At 40.1% G+C, this 22,196-nt stretch overlaps 1 protein-coding gene across 2 annotated transcripts in view; it reads right to left on the reverse strand.

Moving 5' to 3' along the window:
* The window catches only part of tbc1d22a (TBC1 domain family, member 22a), a 121,856-nt gene that overhangs the window by 31,880 nt on the left and 67,780 nt on the right, over positions 1-22,196 (reverse strand). For both annotated transcript variants that reach the window (XM_055055605.1, XM_055055606.1), the window contains exons 11-12: positions 16,994-17,069; positions 7,968-8,095 (exon numbers count right to left, since the gene is read on the reverse strand). In XM_055055605.1, coding sequence (XP_054911580.1) covers positions 7,968-8,095; positions 16,994-17,069 — 204 coding nt within the window. The remainder of the gene's footprint in view (positions 1-7,967; positions 8,096-16,993; positions 17,070-22,196) is intronic.

Here is a 22,196-nt window from a genome sequence, read left to right on the forward strand (position 1 = left end):
TTAAAAATATGATTCAAACATCACTTTTTGCCTCAAGTTTGAAGTATGGGGAAAAAAAATGCTTTTAAAGTGCAAAGACATTTCACACGAACTTTTAAGAAGTAAAAAGCAAATTTAAATTGAGGAATTTAATTACAGTTTCAACTTTGAATAATGAATAAGCTTTTTAATACTTATTTTCACATCATTACTCTTTATGAGAAAGTACTACAAGCATAGAATAGAGCAGGAAGACATTTTTGAAAGTCCGGCCTGCAGAGAGCTGCTAATAGCAATTAGCATTTGTCAACAGCTCATTGGTGGAACGCAGTGTGCTAAATCGTAGAACATAAACTAGCAAAGTTTCAAGGCAGATAATTTCCCTCAAGGAGTTTAAATAATCAAGGCCCTCCAGTCATTCAATGACTCGTTACATGCTTAGCTGTTTTTAATGAAAGTGAGGGCGAAAAAGACATGCCTCTGATGTTGAAGGCAGACCAGAAATATTACAATGTAACCTCAGGGAAAACACAGAATGTCCATTTCCTTGAGGCTGTGTCAAGGAGAGAAAGGATGATCAAACTGTTTACAGTCCTGTCAGTATATAGGACCACAACATGATGTGCCGGTGGGTGCTGTGAAGAAATTCAGACAGACTCCGTGCGTGTGCATGTGTGTGTTTGTGCGAGACCAAGGGTCTGGTCTTTAGAGGCCATTCGCACTGCTGGCGAAGGCAATGTGACCAGCCATTACTACAGACTGGAGACAAGGAGGAAGAGGAAAAGTTAGGAGGGCCACCTCCCACTGGGATGTCTCCCCCCCTGTCCTCCTCACTGAAGTGGTATGGTAAACTTACACTCAAGAAGGAGTCACTTACAAAACTTCAAACTCTAGATGGTCCTCTGAGATCCACAAAGGAGTAAACGTAAAAACATTCAGGAACAAAGGGCGACCTGTACGGTGACATGCAATTATTCATTCCCTTTCGACTTTTTTGTCACTGTATCCTGCAATATAGATTTGGATTCAGTTCTGTCAGTACAAAAAACTGTAGAAACGCTCACAGCTGATGTATTCATGAGCGTTATAGTAAATACGCTCATTAAGTTATGAGATTTAACAATGTCCTCAGTTCATCCAAAGCACATACAATTTCACACAAGGCATAAACAGACTAGCTATAAAAACCAGTCGAGCTTTGGTTAAAAGACAGCATATAATTACAATTAACTGTCTAAAAGCACATAAGACGCAAGTCTTGAGTTTTTAGCTTTATATGGAATTAAATAATCTAGTACTCCACAACCTAGCTCCACAGTATAAAACATATGGTGTGATTCATTCCCACCTTAATCCAAAATAATTTTCCAGGCCTATGCTGCAGTAAATTACCCCATTATTCCACCAGCAATCCAGGCATTTAATCACATTTAACCACCTGAATTTAAACATGGCCACTAACAATGCTACACAGCTTCCTGCTTGGTAAATTTCACTGTCCGCATAAAAGAAACCCATGCTTCAGAACCTGAAAATGTCACGGTATCCCCTTTAACAGCCATGCTAATGCTGTCACAGTGAGCTACTTGCTAATTTCATGCTCCACGCAACAGGGATAATTTAGTCCCAGTCTGTCTGTCTTTCTGTCTGTGTTTCTGCTAAGGGAAGAGTGGCCAGTGTGTTTGTTTCGGTCTGAATCCTCTCTCCATGAGTCTTCCTCTCTGCTCGTGCCCCTCAACCCTCCGTCTCTACAAAAATCAATTGACGGGAGAGTTGAGAACAGCGCATGCAAGAAAGGAAAACAGAATGAGGGCAAAATCGGATAGAAATAAAAGGAGAGGATGTGGAGAGAAATCAGTAGGCAGAAAGTGAGAGAGATGACTGATATAGAGGAAAAGCTGTCTTGTGCTGGATCACGCTCCTGAACAGATGGCCACACTACAGAGAGAAAACCACAGAGGAGACATTACAGTGCTCAGGTTAAAATCTCCCCTGAAAGATACAAACAGTTCAGCAAGGAAGGACAAGGTCTTTTTTATTTATCATCAGGATGATTCAAAGCTAAAAATTCGAGCTCTTTCTGTCGCAACAAGGCCATCATCCTTGCACTGTATCCGTGTTCTTTGCAAGAACACCCAGTGTCAAGACATGCAGAAAGTCCTAAAATATTTTATTAAAAAAGCACAATCATATCTAACAATTCAGTTTATAAGTGGAATACTGTAAAAAAAAAAAGTATAGAAACTTTGTTTGCTTTGATCAAATCTGTGCAGGAGGGTTGGAGTGAACCAAATGAATATGCAGCAAGGAATGCATGCTAACTCTTGGTGTATGGTGAAGGATCTGTCATGTTGTTGTAATGCTTCTTTTCAAAAAGACATGGAAAACTTATATGAGGAAACAGACATCATGAACTCTTAGAAAAATGACCCAAAACACGTGGTCAAAATCCCAGAGCAAAAGCCTCAAAAGGCTTGTGGGATTTGCTGAAGCTAAGAGAGCGTAAGACAACCCAAGGCTCTGGAAGATGTAGACAGCTGGCGCAATGAGAACGTCTAACATTTTATTCTCTGTAAGCTCCAAGGTAATGAATGTTGAATAGCAATAAGTACCGTCCTAATAAAGCAAGACTTTTTGCCTCTAACCCTTATTTTGCACCATATTTTACCTTTGTCGAAGTTGCCCGCAAACTCCTTTGCCTGCAACTATTGGTGCAAAACCAACTATTGGTTTTGCACCAATAGTTGGTGCAAAACAAACTTTTGATGGATAGTTGGTTTTGTACTCCCTCTGTACCGCCAATGGCACATGATAATTTAATGTCATTTTGTAGATTCTACTCTCAAGCCCCGTTCACCAAACACTTCAAAGCAGACCTTTTTGCAACCTCTGTATTTTGCGAAAGTGCAGTCTCCTACTTTTACAATGCATCAGCTGCCAAGCCAAACGTGACAGTTGCAGGGAGAGTTATACAAGGCCAGGTGGTCTTTGTGGATTGAGGGAGTGATGTGTCGATGTAAGGTTTGTGCGACCATCCAGAAGCAGCTTTTACAGGTGTAACAAGACTTGTCAATCATTTCCGATGACAGGAGTAAGAAGGTGGCATATACAATTTGAATTTGATGCATTTGCTCTGCCAAAAACAACATCACTACACTGAGCTTCTCTGACAATATTGTTTTGAAAATTTTTTAATTATTATCAAAACCAAACAGTGGTCAGAACCAAACGCAATGGAAATAGGATGCAATATAACATACTTAGAAAATTATGATTCGGTTTATAAGGTTATTCAAGAAATTTAAGCATTTGAAAATCCACAAATTACAAAAATATATAGCTACTAAGTAAAATATAATTTGTGTAATTTGTGAAATGTTCTATTTACAGGTATAAAATGCAACTGGGAAAGGATGAAATGTGGGGACAAATTGGGACAGGAGTAAACTCCACGAAAAGCAAAGCAAAGGATGATCTGCACACACTAGCAAAGGCAACTCTGCAGGGAAAAAGGAAATGGTCAAATTTCCTCAGGAGGTTGAGAAAGGAGGTGAGAGTCTGTGACACAGCCTGCCAAAGTGTGTGCGTGAAAGCTGCAGTCTAAGCAACATTGTTAGACATCAAATATTTAGCGTTATGGATTACAAGTACAAAGTGAGTGTGTGTTGTTGTCAAGTCACGACAAAGAAACTACACTGTTTAATGATTCATTCCTGGATCCTTATTTTAGACTTGAGGTGAACTCGAGTCCACCTTACGTCTGCAGGTAAGAGAGCAGTCTCAGATTATGATATGAGTCCTGATATGAGCCGCTTCAAGCCGCTGAAGAATGAAAGCAAATATGAAAGACAATCCTCTCTTACTATTTTGGAGTCAGTTCATCCTCTTCTGCTAATCTAATGAGGTTGTATAAGGGAATCATACAACCGCAAAGCAAATCTTGTCACACACTTCAAACCTGCAATGTGGGGTTCCTCAGGGTTGTGATTTTGAGTCACTTTTACTTCGACAATATACAAGCTTTCGATAACTGATTCCTAAACAGTCTAAGACTGCATCATGTCTTTTATGTGCAGATAATTCCAAACTAGTGACTTTCACTTGCAAGTGATGCCAAAATAATGATAATAATGACTTTCCGTTTAACTCTTCCACGAGAAGTTTCGATCAATGCCATGTCATATTTCCAAAAATTGTCCAATTAATAGGCAACTGTGAAAAATTAATCTCTTCACAGACATGCCACATAAATAACCACGTAATGTTTTTCTTAGATTTATTTTTTTGTAAATTAACATTATATTAAATTAAATATAAAAACGGTTAGAGCAGTTACCTTCTTCCCGATGGAAGTTCGGGCCTGTCAGGAAGTAAAAAAAATCCTACTTCTGAATTGTTCTTTCATCAATTTATTCATTGATGGTGAATAAGATAAAACTGAAAGGAGGATGGAGACAAAAAACAATGCATCTCCTGATATGATCTTGTGAAACTTCTATCAAGATCCACCAACTTTAATGGCAACCTTGACCATTTCACAAACAACTCAAATGGCATGTTCCAAATATGTAGAGACAAGTCCGGTCTAAACTCACCACCGAGCTCAAGGTGTTTTAAGCGAGGCTGGTGAAGAATATAGCTTCTGTCAGGTACCATCTGTCATGCCCCCACAGTTGAGCTACAGTTCATAAGCAGTTAGACATGATTCATTTGCTCTTTATTAATTCAAGATAAGGTTTGATGGAACTCAACTAAGCACTTCAGCTGTAAACCACAACATATCCATGATTAATTTATCAACATTTAATAGCCCCTTTGCATTTCAAACTACAGCCTGTCTGTTGTAGGCTCTCGTTGCTTCACCATTCCTTCTAGATCTAAAAAGCTCCCTCAGCACCAATAAAATAGCTTCTAACACAGCACTTTCCGTTTTGATCAAAGTTCATGTATTTCTTTGAAAAGGAGGAAGCCTCAGTAAGCTTCAACTCTCATGCCGCAGCTTCGCGAGTTGTGAAGACGTTACAAGTGCCTTGTGCGGGCTAAATGGTATGTAAGACAAGGAACATCTGTATTTTAATGGCAAGCAGGAATAAAATGTGAAGCATGTGACAGTAGAGCAGTAGCGAGAGCTACAGAGATGACAGCAGAAGAGGTTCAAGCATTTGTTCAAGTATACACTTTGTGCAGCTGGGCGTATCACCAAGGGAGAGGATCCACTTCAAACCCTAAAACGGCTCTTCATTCCTCTTCCGTCGATGCATCTCACCTGATCAATCACTCTGATGTGGTCAAATGCCTCACACTCAGGTTCTGGGTCAAATGGAGAGATGCATCATATGTACTCAGCTCAAGTCCAAACTCAAGTCCATTATGGCAAATTCACACCTACATACTTAAAAATCGATAGCAGGCAGTTGGTTGTATTGACAATGCCAAGCAAGGTTAACTATATGGACTTCCTGTAGGCGCCGCCTGTTAAGCTTTGGGTAAAGTAAATATGAAAAAGCACTGGGGTCATAGAGGTCAGATTTGCCTCTCTCATTCTTGCCTCGAAACATCTGGAGGATGTTCTTAAAAATGGCTTCCGATGACGAGCTTCTACAGAAAACCTCCAATCTTCTTGAACTCAGGAGTCTGGTGAGCTACATAATATACACAAAACTTTTAGAAGTTAAAACAATTTTCAATATCATACAGAATATTGAGTTTTTGCAAGAATAAAAAAGCTCTTTAAGATATTTCAACCAGCGTAAAAATGTGACATTTGAAATTCAGAGCATGTATAAAGGCTCTTATTGTGAAAGGTTTGTTATGTGCGCGCACTATTTGTCACCCGACAAGGAAATCATTGTGCCCGCTAGCTGCGGTTTGCTCAACATTTCAAAGGCTGCATTAGCTGAGTCATCCCCTGGCTGGCTGCTGAGGAGCGCTCCCCGGTCTCAGCTCATCTGAAGAAGAGACACGTCTGACAAGATAGAAATGTTTGCCGGACTGACCAAGGGCATTTTTGTTATTATTCTCGCCAAACCCTGAAAACCCGGTAACAAGACATACAAGCCAGAAAGTTTTGAAGATCAACATTTTACTGTTCCATCTTGCAGATTTTACACCCAGTGCAATAAATGTCCTATTATTACTACTACTTTAGGCAAATCTACAATGATGTGACACATAATATGAAATTAGAACTAGCTGGTCATTTTTCTTTTTTTTTTAAGAACCAAATAATCTTTTTTTAAAGGTTTTGTTGGCTCTAGTGGCCTTTATTTGAAAGTAGTTTGACGGGAAAGAGGGTGATGAGAGAGGGGGAAGACATGCGGAAAATGTCGCCTGGCTGGGAATCGAACCTACGACCGCCACCACGAGGACTAAGTCCTCAATACGTGAGTCGTACTTTGCCCCTGTGCCACCACAGCACCCCGAACCTTTAACATATAATATGAGCTGTAATATAATGATTTCAATGATTTGTTTTGCATCTTCCAAAGTTCTGACTTAAGAGGGTCTATAGGAAAGAAAGATGTGAAAGTTAATTTTTTTTAAAATGAAAACGATAAATAAATAATTGAATAAAAGATCCAATATATTTCTTTTGAACAAGAACCATCATCAACACAATATGTATGTGTGTGAATGAGACCAAGAGAGCTGGCAGAAAAGTGTAGCTGCAGGAAGTGAAAGCAGTGAAAAAGGAGGAGTGCAAGCACCTCGGGGTCAACTATCCAAAAGCAACAGGCAGTGAATCAAAGAAGAGCGGAAAGCGCAGGCAGAATGGAGTCGAGAGCGCATTAGGAAGGTTTACAAGCAGTGATGAGCGGATTAGAAACAGCGGCACTGATAAAGGGACGGGGCGCCGAGCTGAAAATGTGGACATTTTCATTGGCGGTGACGAAAACGGACGGAATCAGAAATGAGCACATAAGAGTTAAAGTCATGGAGGCCAGACTGTGGTGTTTAATGCGTTCGGAGGGGATGGAGGATATATGGGACAAAGGATGCTGAAAATGAGCCTCCCAGGGAGGCAGAGAGCCTGCAAAGAGGGTGATAGGAGATACTAAAGGCAGAAAGAGAAGCAGATGACTTGCTGTGGCAACCTGCAGCCGGAAGAATAAAACAGGGATTTGTATGTGTATACGTCTTTGGAAACATTTTTTGTACTGCTAAGCAGGTCTAAAAATGAGGGTTTGTGCACTTGTCAAAATAGTTAAATTTACGCATTTTTCAAGGTACGTCTTCAAACTCTCATAGAACAGTACTTTGGAGATAAAAGCAATGTAAATGACAATTCAAGATAACATTATACAATTTATTACTGTAATTAATAATGTATTGTGCTAGTATTCTACATTTTACAGCATGGTCAAGTGTAACACTTTCATATTATTTTGAAATGTCTCTCTAAAACTGAACTTTTTGCTTTCAGGTGTACAAAGTACCAAAAAAATCTCACAATTTCAATAACGTTAAACGCATAAAATATAAGCAAATATTATTCCACCTGCACAGATCAACAAGTATGAAGGAATTTGCAGAACTTTACACACAAATCAAGCACTTTCCAAACATTGAGATCCTTGAAGATGCTTGAATTTCAATTAAGTGTTTATTTAGCAGCAATGTGAATAAAGTAAAAATGTAGAATGACAAATGAAAACACAGTTGTCGTAATTCTAACATGCAGTGAAATACCGCATTATTTCCCCCCCCCTCTTCTTAAACTTTTCTCTGATGAAGGAAATGACAGGAAAAAAACGTCTCGCACACCAACATGAAACTCAAGTTTTTGTCACCTCATCTGCATAAAACTGAAAACTCAGAACGACATGCCGCATCACATTGCCGCTTCGTCTTTGGGGGGTGGCAAAAGAAAACGGATGTTTTCGTCAGGGAATAATTCCTAACCCTAAAATCTCCTGCAGAGGCAGGAAGAGGAGGGAGGGTAAAAAAAACAAAAATGTGATAACGGCGGGCCCTGTGTGTGATCGCACCTGATACGTGTCCCACAGTCTGATCGTGCACCGCAGCGGCAGCTCCCTCATCAGGAGGTTGTTCATCCAGCGGAAGGCGAACTGCAGGTACTCCACCTCGTACTGCTGCATATGGCGGTGAACAGATTCTGGCAGAAATTAGAACAAAACAACAACAAAAAAAAAACGTGATATAAAAACCTCAAAAACAGCAACAAAAGAGAACGGATGCAAAATGCTGTAGAGGCAGGGGGTTGGGAGGGGGAGAAACCTCAAGGCGACACCATGGCGTGAGATTTTCTTTCTGAACTCCCTCTTCTCTATTTCAAAACTGCTGTCATCGGTGTCACGCGCGCCACTGTTTCCTCATAATTGAAATGTAATTACAGAGCCATCCAAATTGTCTGGGAACGGCCTCGTACCCGGCGCGGGATGAGAAATGGAAGTGGAATTGTATTGTTAACCAACACTCCAGAGAAATTGCATGTCGCTCCAATGGAGACTGAAGTGCATATAAATTAGGTCAATGGCGTCCAGAGGTGAAGGCTGAATGACGGCTTACATGCAACGTATAGAGAGCATGTTAATTACTTCTTTGACATCGCCGCCCTCGGCAGAAGCTGATAAAAATTGTGTTGCGCCGACTTCTGACCCGTCGCGGAAAGTCAAGAGTGTCGGAAACCAAAGATCGGGACCCTGCCACTTAAAAAAAGAAGGAAAAAAGAAAAAGGGATGGGAGGTGAAAACTCCAGAGTGAATATTAATGAGGCATCCCTCCTTTTCTTACATTCAGACTCAACTTTTCAGCTCTGTGGGAAAAAAAAGGTGATTATTTCTCTGCGGAAAAAGAATTCACTACAAAGGAGTTTATGTAATGCAGAGTATTTACAGAGAAAATTTCCACTTTTGTCAAATATCAATGCTTTTTTTTATGGCTTTCATGAGACATAATAAAATAAGACACAAATTAGTGCATAACTGTGAACAGGAAGAAATAATTTGATGCAGCTGCAAATCTCGAGTCACATCTTTATTCGAGTCATTTCTTACCACAGATCCTCAACTGGATTTGTGTCTCGACTTTGACTAGGCCGTTCTAATAAAATTAAAGGGAATATTTTACATTTGCAAGAAACTATACAATGGCAATTCCCAACGAATGGCACCTTAAGCCACTTTACAAGGCAGAAAGTCTCATTTTATATCCAATTATAAAGAGATTTAGATCGACTTAATCTCCTAAATTATACTTAAGGTTGCACTGATAAATGCAACTGTTGCCAACTTAACTACTTTTCAGACAGGAAACAAAAAAGGCCAAAATGGGAATCAGCAGGTCAGGCTTTTTAAAAGATTGCAGTTTTCCATCCAATCCCCAATCAGTGCACTCCCACTAGCAGTACAATTAGAGTGATAATTATTTGTTTTCAAACTTTATTTATGAGTTTTGACATGCAGTTTGACATATCAGTCTCAACAGATACAAGTAGCTTATTAAAAAAACAGAAATTAGCCCAATTCAATTAGCCAAAGTCCGATCCAAACAGAAATGTGACGATTTAAATAAATGCAGAAAAAAGTATTTAAAAAAAAACATTATACTTGTATTTATTACGGTGTGACTGTCTTCAAGAAATTAAAGTAGTTGATAAATGGAAACGTGTCACTATTCCCTAGAGCGGTAATTTAAATGTTTTCTGAATTCACTGCAAGGTGAAATTGTACAAAGATCTTGGTGCAGGTAAACAGTTTTTGAACATTTTTATGATTGCTGAATTTATTGTGGAGCAGAAGGAAATAAAAATGTCTCAAAGAATAAAGAAACCACATTAGAGACTGGATTGCTCTTCTCTGCCTGATTCTCTGAACGCACAGACAGAGGACCACATGTTTCACGGCACGCTTTCAATATGGCCCCGGTGCGGGGCTCAAACTTCAGTGTCAGTGTCACGGCATGCTGGCAGAACGCTCACGGAGAAGAATGGATGAGAGGCAAATACGCCGCCTGCGTACGGCGGCGGCGCCACGCCGAGAGTGACTGCTTTTGTTCCCCGTCTCCGTTTTTGATAAATGTTTGTTTGACGCCGTCTCCACATAACAAAAGATTAAAATTCTGAGACTCCTTGTTTCACAGTCATCAAGCCCATGACACTCATTCTTCCTCACACACATTCACGCACGAACACACGCATGCAGACAACTCATAATAGAGCTGTAATTATGGAGCTGTCAGGGAATCTATAAGAAAAGCCAGTTAAGGGAGGAACTATCGCATCCTCTTCTCTCACACTCGCTTGCTCTTAATCAGAGCTGACTGACAGCGCACACACACACTGCTCCAATAATCCTTTTATTGGTAAAACATTACGTGGATACTTCTAACCAGGGCCACATGCGTTATTATCATCGTCAAACACACACCTGAACGACACCTATCTGCTCTCGAAGACACAGGCGGGGAACGCGGGGTAAACACAAAGCTATTATTTCACACTCCTCTCCGCAGTTTAATTATCACATGCTGCTGCAAAAGCACAAACAAGAAAAGCTCATTAACGGCGCATGCATCACGGAGACCGATCTGAGCTAGCTGCCAAGCAGAGGCAAAAGGGAGCGGAACTACTTTAGACAATGTTAAATTACACTAATGAACTTGCTCCTCCTAATATTAGCAACTTCTGCAAACAGAGAGGAGGGGTAAGGGGAGAGGGTGTGGCGGCGGCGGCGACAGAGGGCAGGGTTATTCATTATATTGCGACAGAGAGGGAGAAATACTGAGCGTTATTAAATTAAAAAAAAAAAAAAAAGGGAAAAGTTGAAAACATATGAGGGGAAAGTTGTAGAAGTTGAACGTTATTAGTCATTGGGCTGCTGGAACAGTGCTGAGCATGCTGAGTGGGGTTGTTATCAGGGCTGAGGATGACGCGTCTCGTAGGCTGATTGACTGATGAGTCTGGTCCTCCAGCCTGGTGTTGGGTTTAGTGTTGGCTCTCCTCGTCTTCAGCCTCCCCCGCTCCCCACCGCGCCCCCTCACAGAGACTGCAGCCCTCGGCTGGCTGGACAGCAGGAGGTCAGAGGTTCTACAGTGAGCAGCGCTCAGGTTTCTGCTGATGAGGCCGATTCTGCCCGACTTGACACTCTCCTTGGTAAAACATGTAATTACAGTTAGACTTTTTTCTCTCTTTTTTCCCCCCCTCTTTCTCATTTCATCTTTTTCTCTGGCTCGTCATCTGGCGCTCCTGGTACGTTGACACTTTATCTCACTGCAACCTTTGTCTGATGTGCTTTTTTTTTATTTTTTACCTACATTAAATACAAAAACCAGGTGACACGTCCTTCTTTCTTGAGCGGTTTCCATCAATTAACTCTTTTTAAACTCATCTGAAGAACAAACTTCTTTGTGTCAATAGGCAACTTCTCAAGTCACCTGGGGGCATTTATCAGATTGTTTATTTGTTGGGCAAAACATCTTATGACAATTTGGATTAATTGTTTGTCTCAACCAACAGCTTTGTGACCGGTTGCCACTGAAAGACTCAATTGAACAGGTAAGACGATGCGTCGCAAAAATGTTCCAAAACATCTGAAAACTGAAACTATCCCAAGAAAATACTCATCTAATTAGGAAGTGACTGACATGTTTGGTTGATACGTTTGACTGACGCTGATGAGAAGTCACCAGGTTTTATGACGAACGTTTAAAAAGCCACTGTTGTTAACCAAAGCTTTCAGAGACGAAGTGAACTTGCCACCTCTACACTGAGCTTTTTCATTTCCATGGCAGCACTGTGTAATATTTATGGGCATAAACTGGAAGAGTAACAATATTTATTTCAAAACCTTTGGTGTTCTGACAAGGCACCTGAGTGAAAAAGCACAGTGGAGCCTTCGTTTTCTATTACATATATCCTGAAAATGACCCCCTTTATGGCATTTTGCAGTGATGGGCGCTCAAAAAAGGCTCCAAAACTAAAAGTTTTGTCTCATTATCAAGCTGAAACCAAAAAAAAACACGCAGTGAGTCAAGTTAAAAAACTTGGAAAAAGCTCCGGACTGAAAAGACTACCGATAAGAAGTCTTCAAATCTCTTGAAATACATCAGAGGACACGTACAACTCAGTGTGCTGAGCAAAGAGTGATTTCTGAAGTCTGTGTGGGAAGAGAAGGAAAAATTGTGTAACTGACCTCAGGTCAGGTTACAAGCCACTGAAGCAGACCTCAGCATGAAGCTTTGAAAAGAAAGGGCCTGATTTCAAAAGAAAACCTCCTGCTGAAGCTACAAATAGAATATACACAGATTAAAAGTCAGGTACATAACCCACAAGGCCAATATCATCATCTCCTACAGAAAGGCTAATTATCCCTTTCAAACTCGTACGCGTATGGAAGGGTTCCTTTTTTGCTACAGTCACTAGAATCTCTCAGCAGACCCAGGATCGGCGAGTATGTCGCAGATGCACGCTTTCATTAGCATAGATAGATTCACCTTGGGGCAATTTGCATGTAAATGAACTTGTACTAATGCACTAGCATGCTGCAAATACAGAGATAAAAGAGATAAAGAGATCAGAGGAACGTTACATGCCAACAAAGTGGTTGTTGTCTTTTGAGGCGGTGCATTTGCCGGCATCAAGCAAGGCTAATGGGAGTTGGAGTTATTAGCGCAAGACGATAATTACACAGAGGGGTAGTCTGACGGACGAGCCTGGAGGCACACACACGAATTTCAAATGTAGGATTTAAAGCGAAGAGGAAGGAATGATCAGACGTAGTGGCGCAACGATACCTCAAAAACTATGGGTTCAAAGAAAAGAAGTGCTTTAAATTTGGTTTGGCTACAAGGCATTGACCTTTTCTGTTATTCTTGGCAATTAAAGTTTCATACAGTTAGTATTTTAACAATACTAACTAGCATTAGCAGTGTAAAGGGTAAAAAAACATTCTTCTGAATGGTTCTTTTCCTTGAACTTCAGAACTCTGTGAGAGGTGTTTTAAAATGGTCTGCTCGACAGCAGCTATTATTCCAACACATTTTAAATTGTATTTATTTACACTGCAAATAAATACAAGGGGTCAAAATGTGTCGTATTTAATGGTACGATATAGGTTGTTTGTTTCTGCCGAAGCAACTCAAATCTTCTACTTTATTCTTCTATCATGTTTCTTTATTATAACTAGCCCTGTTTATTTTATGAAAAATAAACACGTCTTTCTGCGAGAATATGTTGCACTTTGCGAATGCATTTTTTACTTGATGCTGGTGATTCTACTTTTTTGTGAATTTCACTCATAAAAAAGGGGTTTCTCTAAATGAATGTAAAAATACACTTCAATAAAAAGGCCTTATTTTCAAAAGTAGTGAACAAAACTGTTTTATGTGCCACACATTTTCCTGCCATTAAAAAAAAAGAAAAAGTTTCTGGAAGAGGCATATGGAAAACACAAAGCTGAAGGAACGCCAAACATTACTTTTACAAACATTATAACGTTGATAGAAAGCTAACCGAAGGAATGATTGTTTTCAACAAAGAATATGCTGGAAACTTTTTTAATTTTTGTACAAAACAATCCAGATATTTTTTGTCTTAAGGGTATTAGACTGTGAGAATTTTATTCCAGCTAACTATCTTACTTGCTAACCATTTATTGGCATGTTTTTGACTGTACAGAGTCCATAACGCTGTTCAAAATGTTTCTTTTTTTGGTTTTCTGTGAGCATACGGTTTCCAGGCTGATGTTTTTCACAGATAAGGAAACTACTTTATGTTTATGAAGCAGCACCTGGCCAAGGAAGGTGTGTAATGAGCATGAAAAGTAGTCTTCTTTTATTTGTACAAGATCGAGTAACATTAAGGTAATAAAAACAGAAAACACCTGAAGTTCTTCATTTCTGTCAGCTGTATCTCCTCTGTAATTGACCTATAAATGTCCTACGGTTTTATTTACGAAATATCAACAGCAAGAGCGATAAATTAACACACCTCAAAGACAAGTGAACTTGTTACTCATGGATCAGCAAGACGGAGAAAAAAAGAAACCTCTTGAATATGGGAGAATTCAATTGTCGGAACTGCAGAGAAAACCCGAATAAACCAAAAATAAAGAAAATACAGTTAATTTGGGATTTGTATTAGCTGTAAGAAAAGTACGGTTCCAGCAAATCATCCTCCCGCTGTTACAAGACAGAGCCGCACATTTGATCAAAAAAACCAACAACAGCCTGGATAACCCTGCATCTGATAAGTGCTGATAGGTAATTTTGGAGCAGATGAGAGGCTATTGTTCCCAGAACAGATGCTATGTCGACAGCGGGGCGAAAAACAATCCTGTAACACAAGATAAGAGGTATCTGTGATCTCATTAGAGCTGGTAATGTCAAGCTAGCGGGGTATAAAATGACTCTGCCGCAGCTATGATGACAGGGCACTTATGGAGGAGATACAGTAAATGTGTTGTCATTTTTTTTATGTTGATCTCCACAAAGATGAAAGGACGACCATCAACTAAATAATAAGACTGGTTCTGTGTTAATAGCGTCAGCAGTGCTTGGTGTTCGGCTCAAAAAGTGTACTGGTGCAAAAAAACAATTAATCCAGATTTCCCATAAAATCTTCAAAAACAAAAAAACTGATTAATCAATCTGCTGGGTTTCCAACATGGCCTTTGGCAGAGTGACAGTCTTGCATCTTTCTTTAAGCAGTGGCATCTTTCTTAAAATTTTCTAGCGTGTAAAATTAAATCACAGCACTGTAATTCTGACTATGACAAAAAAAAAGTAGATAAATGATGATTTTGTGATAGCAATACAAAGAAAATATTCTTAACTGCTTCTGACTGACTGATATATACTGTAGTTAATGTAGTTATGTAACTGAAGTTAATGACATTCTGGTATTAAATCAACAGAATTACTCATTGTGTTCATGTTTGCTCATCAAGGGAACAACTGGAGAGTTAAAAAATTCGCAGAAAAGAAATATACAAAGATAAATACTCTCAGGGACTCGATAACAGAGGAAAACCTGACTGATCTGACCATCCTGCTCTGGCGGAAGGTGGCGGGTGGGTGGGGGGAGTCCTGGGAAAAAATATCCCCGGGTTCCGTTTGCAAAAAAAAAAAAAAAAAGTACCAACCTTTACCGACATTCACGCGCCATTTAAATGCAGCGGGTGAGTCGTGCTCGCCCTCTGGCTGACGGAGCGAGCGACAGCAGAACAGGACGGCGCCGCGAGTTTGCCGAGTACGTGAGCACTCGGCAGAAGCTTGCTGTGATAAGAGCGTGTTTCGCACAATGCATCATGTACGCCCGTGCATGCCTCATGGGTGTTAGGTTGACTAAGTTAGAAAGGGAAGCTTTTCTTTCCCCGCTGGGAGTAAAAGGAAAAAAAAAAAAAAAAAGATAAGACGGAGAGGAAAAGGGCAGCTTTGGTAATTAACACATAATTTTAGCCATGTGGGGGGAAATGTCATTAAACTGTGGATGAGTCCACTCGGTTTGCATAGATTATCTTCCCGAGCGCCCAGCCGGCCTCGTATTTCCCCCTGTACTGTATTCACGAGCATGCACGCTTTTCCATGCAGCTGAGCGGAATGCTAAGCAGCCGGACGCCATTTTAGAAACACGTAATTAAAAATAGCTTAAAGTTATACAAAGTTCAAGCAAAAAAAAACCCAAAAAAACTCTAATTTGCATGCACAATAGATTTAAAAAACACACAGCATTAGTAAACCGCAATATTTTCTCTGACAAAACAAAAAAGATCAATTTTTCAAAACATTCTTGCGCTGATATATGTGGAAATGGAAGCCGATATGACTGAAAAGGTGTGCATTAACTCACTTTCAGCATTTTGTCTGCTTCATTTCACAACAAACAATAATTATAGTGACTCTGCTCGAGCTGAAATAAACCTCTGCTACTGAGGTATAATTTTCCTGTGTTTGTTCTTGACAGATGCTTATTTGAGTCATATTTAGATGACGGGTTAGAAAAGAATGAAATGATCCTACGCAAAGGTATCAGTCAGGAGAGGGAGGGAGAACTGTGGGAGAATGTGTCATGGTGCTTTGAAACTTAACACAGGCTACGGGGTATTTTGGGCCCAGCTACAATGATAAGCGTCAAAGGAACACCACATCAACAGTGAAATATGGAAAATATGGAAAATAAAAAAAAGGTGTACAGTATAGTCAAGACTTAAAACCAAATTTACATAAGTCAACTTTTCAAACTTTTTTTCTAGTATTCTGTTCCTCTGCTTCCCCTTCTCGACGTGACATGGTTATAGTCAAGAAAAACAAATCTAGTTGGAAACTAAGTAAAAAATAAAAGTGCTATTTTGATATTGAATGTGCAATCGAACTCTGATGCAAACAGAAAGATGAACTCTGCTCCAAAAATGTAGGTTTCTAATGGATGGCAAGGGGATTGGAGACCGCTCTAAAAGCAGGAAGTGGATTACAGCACAAGGCATTCTGGGTAAATACAACCAGGAAATTGCTACTAGTCTTTCCCCCCCACAGCCACTAAAACTCTGACAACAATCCATTACATTTCGTAAATCCGGGAGTTGCGCTCAGTGTCTTCTTCAGAAGTCTTTATGTTGCTTCCCTTTGTAGTTCTTGGTGCAGCGCCACCACAGGCAAGGGAGTGAACAAGTTTTTCAAAGTTTGAATTCATCTGACAACGTAGTTTGAAAATGTAACAAATGTTGCAACTTCAGCCCCCAATGGAACAAAGTTTTCCCAGATATCCAAAAGCAGTTTGTGAGTTTCTTCAAATGACTTCAGAGTTAGAGATCAAGTTAAATTTAAGAAATACACAGCAAGATTTAGCTAATCTCGAGCCACTGAGGGCATGTATAGTCTTTTCTGTCAAACGCAGGAAAGAAGCGGGTGATAAAGCACCCAGGGAAGAGAGAGGCATACAGCAGCAAGTGGAAATCAAGTCAAAATGGAAGCATTGTTAGCAAAAAGAACTTTATGGACAGGCGGAGAGAGGAAGGGAGGGAGGGATGGATGAAAAGAAGCAAAGCAGATGACTCACCATCAATCCTGCTGACCAGCTCTTCAAGGGCCTTGACTTTCCTCTGAATGCCTGGCTGAGCAAATGTATAGTTGTCCTGAGGAGAAGACAGAAATCAGACAGAGTCAACGTGGACCCGGGCGCCGTCAAGAACAGAGATATGACTTCACAAAGCAGAGTTGTTTTATGTTCTTAGTGTTTAAGCCTCTTCCAAACTCTCCTGAGGGACCTCCATCTTCAATGAAAAAAAAAACCATGATCAAGAACCAGGTGGGAAACAAGACTGGGTCAAATGGATAACAACAACAATAGCAAAAGCAAAACAAAGCAAAAACTGTTTTTATTATATTGTGAAATTACGTGTTTGAAATTTTGTCCGACCTCCTGTAAAAAAAAAAAACAACAACAACCTGCTGTTCTGAAAAAAGCGAACATGGCTCGTTATCAGAGTGAAGTTCTGCAGCCACTGGGCCCCGAGGGGTCAGCGTTTCACGACGCACAACAAAAACAAGTGCAAAATTTCACAATTTTCATTTTAACAATTCATTCTCGCCAGAGTTCAGAGACTATCACAGATATCAGACATGTTTCAAGGAGGCAATTTTGTCTGAGGCGTCTTCTGAAACGACAAATGAGGGAAAAAGGCCAGCGAACTGAAACTGGCACGGCAACAGGAAAGAAAAGAAAAAAAAAACGCAACAAAAACAAACAAAAAAAAAAAACAATCAATCTGGCCTTCGGTGATTATGAAGCTATGAGAAAGCAGGAGAAATTGTGTTTTTGTTTCAAACAGCGGGGAGGCTCATTCCCGATCCACTTAGATCCCATCCAGCAGTCCGCCCCGAGGACCTACTTATGTCCAAAGAGAACTTGCACGATTTATGGCGGTAGTTTAGATTTTGCTGCTCGTCACAAAAAAAAAAAAAAAAAAAAAAAAAACAGGGAGAGAAAAAATACACACTCCTAAATGTCTAAACTCTATTTTGAGACTTCTCTTTCTTTAAAAAAAAAAGAAAAAAAAATAAATATATATGGGGATAATGAGCCAGATCATAATCGCAGGAGTCCGCCGAGTCAGACGGTTGAGCTTGCAGAATACAATCCGTGCGGGATCAGCGCGTAGGCATTTAAGAGTGCGAGTGTGCGCCCGAACACACGGACGCGGCGAGGATTACGTTTCCTTGAGGGGTCATTTCGGCGTGGCTGGAGAACAGCTGATGAGGCAAACGACCCCACAGATGGAGAATGGAGAGAGGTGGAGAGGGGATGCAAAGAGTAGGAGGAGGAAGACCATTTCAGCAGGAATCATTTACCAAAAACATAAAAAAAGGAAAAAGGAAAAGAAAAACTGCATCTCTAGCTGTTTTTCAGGCCTGCAAGATGCTAACAGATACTACATTACGAGGTTGTGTTCTGGTTACACAGATCAGAACCTCGTTTGATGATGTCCGCTTGACGGATAAGGCAGGTATCCCAGAATCAGGAAGTAACACCGGCAATTTCAGTGATGATGCCATCAACAAAATGTTGCTTTGTTCAAGGAGAAAATATTTACAAAGGTTGCAATCAATAAATTCACATTTAAAAGAATGTGAATTTAACAACTTCAACAGTCCCTGTGATTTAAAGCAAAGTTGTTGCAATTGGAAACTGGAGCAACTGGAGTAAAAACAGGCTACAGCAGCAAGCAGCCCAACTAATTAAGCAGCTAATGTCAGGCCTATAAAATGTTACATGAAGTACAAAATTGCAGACTGAAAACTTAATTGAGGGACTTTTTTTGCGATAATTATGCATCAAGACCAAAATATTTTAAGTATTAAGTATGCTAATTATTTTCTTCTTTTATTATCCATGCAACAGTCCAAAGTTAGAATCTATTTTTTGCGATCAATTGTTTTTATTTCAGTAGTTATTTTACATCCACAAAAATATGGACAATGCAACATAATTACTAAAGGTGGAATAAGACATGGAAACAGAGAAAACTGTGCCCAAAGTTGGAATATTTATAGTTAGGTTTCCGAGTGACGCACATTCACAAACAGCAATTGATGAAAAAGCTTCAATTATTGGTTCCTTTTTGCTTCAAAATATGAAAGCATTGCTCTTCTTAAAATCTCTGGTTTCTTTCGGAGCGCTCTTCTCACATGTGTGATGTTGGTTTTCATGTCTTCACATCTATTCCAAAGCAGGGCTGCTCGCCTACGAAGAGTGAGTAGCCATGACAACAGCAACTTCAGCTCTCACATTTACAATTAACCTGAAGCTGCTTTAATTGATATTTTTCTTTAAATTCTCACAAAACAATTGTCTCACTCCGTATTTACCCATTAGCTTGATTTTTTGATGTTTTTCCCCCCCTCCCTCATCATCTTTCCATAATCCCGCCTGAAAGTGATTAACTTTCACCATTCCTCGCTTTCCACTATCTGAAATACCTTTTAACTTCACTTTGTTTCTTGTTCATTTGCGTTTGTTCGCCAGCCTCCATATTCTGCCCCTGAGCCTCCTTGCCTTTCTCTTTTTCCTAACACTCCACAGTAATGCAGTTAGGAGCTAAGCAAGTGAGAGGGCCAGAGCAAGTAATTACATTTGCATTATTGAAGCTGCTGCCTTTAATCAACTGCCTTTCTCTGCCTCTTACCACCTCTTCCTCATCCTGCAGGCTTCTCTTCTCCCACCGCCTCTAAAACCGGGCCCTGATACGCCTCCTTCGTGCATCAATGTAATAACACGGGAGAGCACGGAGGCAGAATGGGGTTTTGACATTGAGCCGCCTCTAAACAAGTGAGTAAAGCGCGACTACGAGGTTTTTAAAAAGTGCCTAAACTCCTAAATCGTCGAAACTAAACTCTTTTGTTCATTCGGAGACATTAGGCAATTATCTATCCTCATGTCCCCAAACGTTCCACTGCTAATGTTGCCTTCAAGGGATGGTTCGGATTTTTGAAATAGGCCTGTGTGAATTTATCATTAAGTTGTATCACTTGTGTTAGAAAGATGTCATATTGCAGTGAGATTTGTGGGAGTGAAGAAAATAAAAACAGTCATATGAGTGAGCTTAAAGGTCTTTTTATTCAAGTCGAACTGAAACTTTTTGTATCTATGGGACACAAAGGGCACCAGCAGATATTAAACCCCTGGATTTTCACAAGAGAGCGTTCCTAAGTTTGTTATTTCCTCAATGTTCACATTACGACAATAAATTTTGCTTCTTAAATACTCCAACGTATTAGGGAGTACTTCACTCCACTTGATGCAGACATAAATCAGACTCTTAAGCATAAAGGTCAATGTTTACGACGGATACACAGTGCCGCACGTTAAACAGCTTGGCAGGAAACAATGTTCACATCGAGCTATTCAGTATGCGACTTCTTGAGGATGAAATTTGGAGCCGATTTTTTACAAGCATCTGACGAAAGAGATTAGAAAACATAGAAAATTGCATGATCCGACAATGAAGGAATACACGGACTTTCAGGAATTTAAAAAAACGTGGGAGGGAAAACTTAGATCTTGGATAAGGATGAGGCAAGACAAGTAGAAATACAGGAAACACTTTAGGACTTCACCTTATCAGATCATCTTCATTCTAGAGGGATCATTTTCCTACAACTTCAAGACCTGGAAAAGCATGGGAATGTACCACCTTCAATGACCTTCAATGTCTTAGATGACAGCTAAATCCCTCCAGTGACTGTTTGTACACATTTTACATCTTTAAGTAAAAACCAAACCGTTTCTCTAAAATCTGTGCCCAATCAAGCCCCTTTCTCAAAACTTGGTTTGAGAAATCTGAATATATTTCACATCTTTTCAGGCCTGAAATTGAAATGATTAAACTTTAACCTAGCAGAAATCCAAAGCCTATCCGTTTTCCTCCTTATTTCTCCAGATTTGCCATCTTCAAACTGACTGATCGTCATTCACAATTTTTGCCAAGTAGAAACAGCCTGCTGCTGGCACAAACTTTAAGTGCTTTTAAATTTGACTCCTCATTTACCCAGACAAAAACATTAAATAGTGACATTAAACTCGATTCTTTCAAGCTGAGAGGGTAAAACAAATGTTTCTCTACTTGCACCAGGCATCCTGATGGCCCTTGTGTCAGGGCCATCTGTGCCTCCCTCCCCACGGTGAGAGAGACGATGTGGTTCAGCCCGTTCTCATCCCAAAGCACCACTCTCCCCTACTTCCCTACAGATGGATTAGTGTCTTCCTTCCTATTTAGAAAAGCGACTGATGAAACTCTCAAGTTCAGCTTGAGCAATCGGAATTGTCACAACTGAACAGAAAAATCTTCAGGAAGGAATAGTGGTGTATTGTCAACAGGGTCAAGCTCCGTCGGTACATATGGGAAATGAAGGTTCTGCTTGACTGGTCTCACCCAACAGACAAGCTAGTGATGCTCAAGTTGCTGGAGGACATTATGTGGGTCATGACAGAAAGCTGCTGCTTCCGCACCAGAAATGGACTGCAAAGCAAAAGAAGAAGGTTGAAGGTCCTGAACTATGGAACCGGACACTGTGCTGACAATCCATAGGAGGAAGTATTTTGGGCAACAACTTGTTGTAAAACCATGGATTCTACCACCCATGTAAAAGTGAACCTACTTAGGTATAGAACCTCAATGGGAACTGTCTCACGAAACGGTTATGATCTATTTTGCCACAAAGCAAAAACGGTTCAAGAATACTTATAAGGATAACCCAAAATGTTTGAGATGCTCCAAATTCACCAGACCTCAATCCAACAGAGCATCTGTGGGATATAGCAGACAAAGACTTCAGATCAGAAGAGTCATTCCTGATCAAACATCCAGGGCTGAAAGGATCTTCTGCTAGCAACTCGGGGCCAGATACCATTGCAACCCTTCAGAAGTCTAGAGGAGACGATGACTCATCGAGTCAGAGCAGTTTTGGCTGTAAATGTAAGACAAGCACACTATTAGCAGGCGGTCATAATGTCAATTCTTTGCGTCTCAACAGAGTCCAACGAACACAGTGATCCTTTTATATGTTGGTTTATCCCTGCTATATTTCCTTCTTCTTTGTGGCCCTCTCCGTTTTCACGTTCAACTTAAAGAATCCTGACACTAAAATTTGATTGATGTATTTCCTCTTGTCTGTGGAGCCAACTACTGCCCACTGATATCTTTCTGAATAAAATACTTTTTCCTTGTCATATTTTTACCATTCACCATTACTTTGCAATTTCC

This window comes from Poeciliopsis prolifica, unplaced genomic scaffold (genome assembly GCF_027474105.1).
Source record: "Poeciliopsis prolifica strain line A6 unplaced genomic scaffold, Auburn_PproV2 SCAFFOLD042, whole genome shotgun sequence".
Classification (NCBI taxonomy): domain Eukaryota; kingdom Metazoa; phylum Chordata; class Actinopteri; order Cyprinodontiformes; family Poeciliidae; genus Poeciliopsis; species Poeciliopsis prolifica.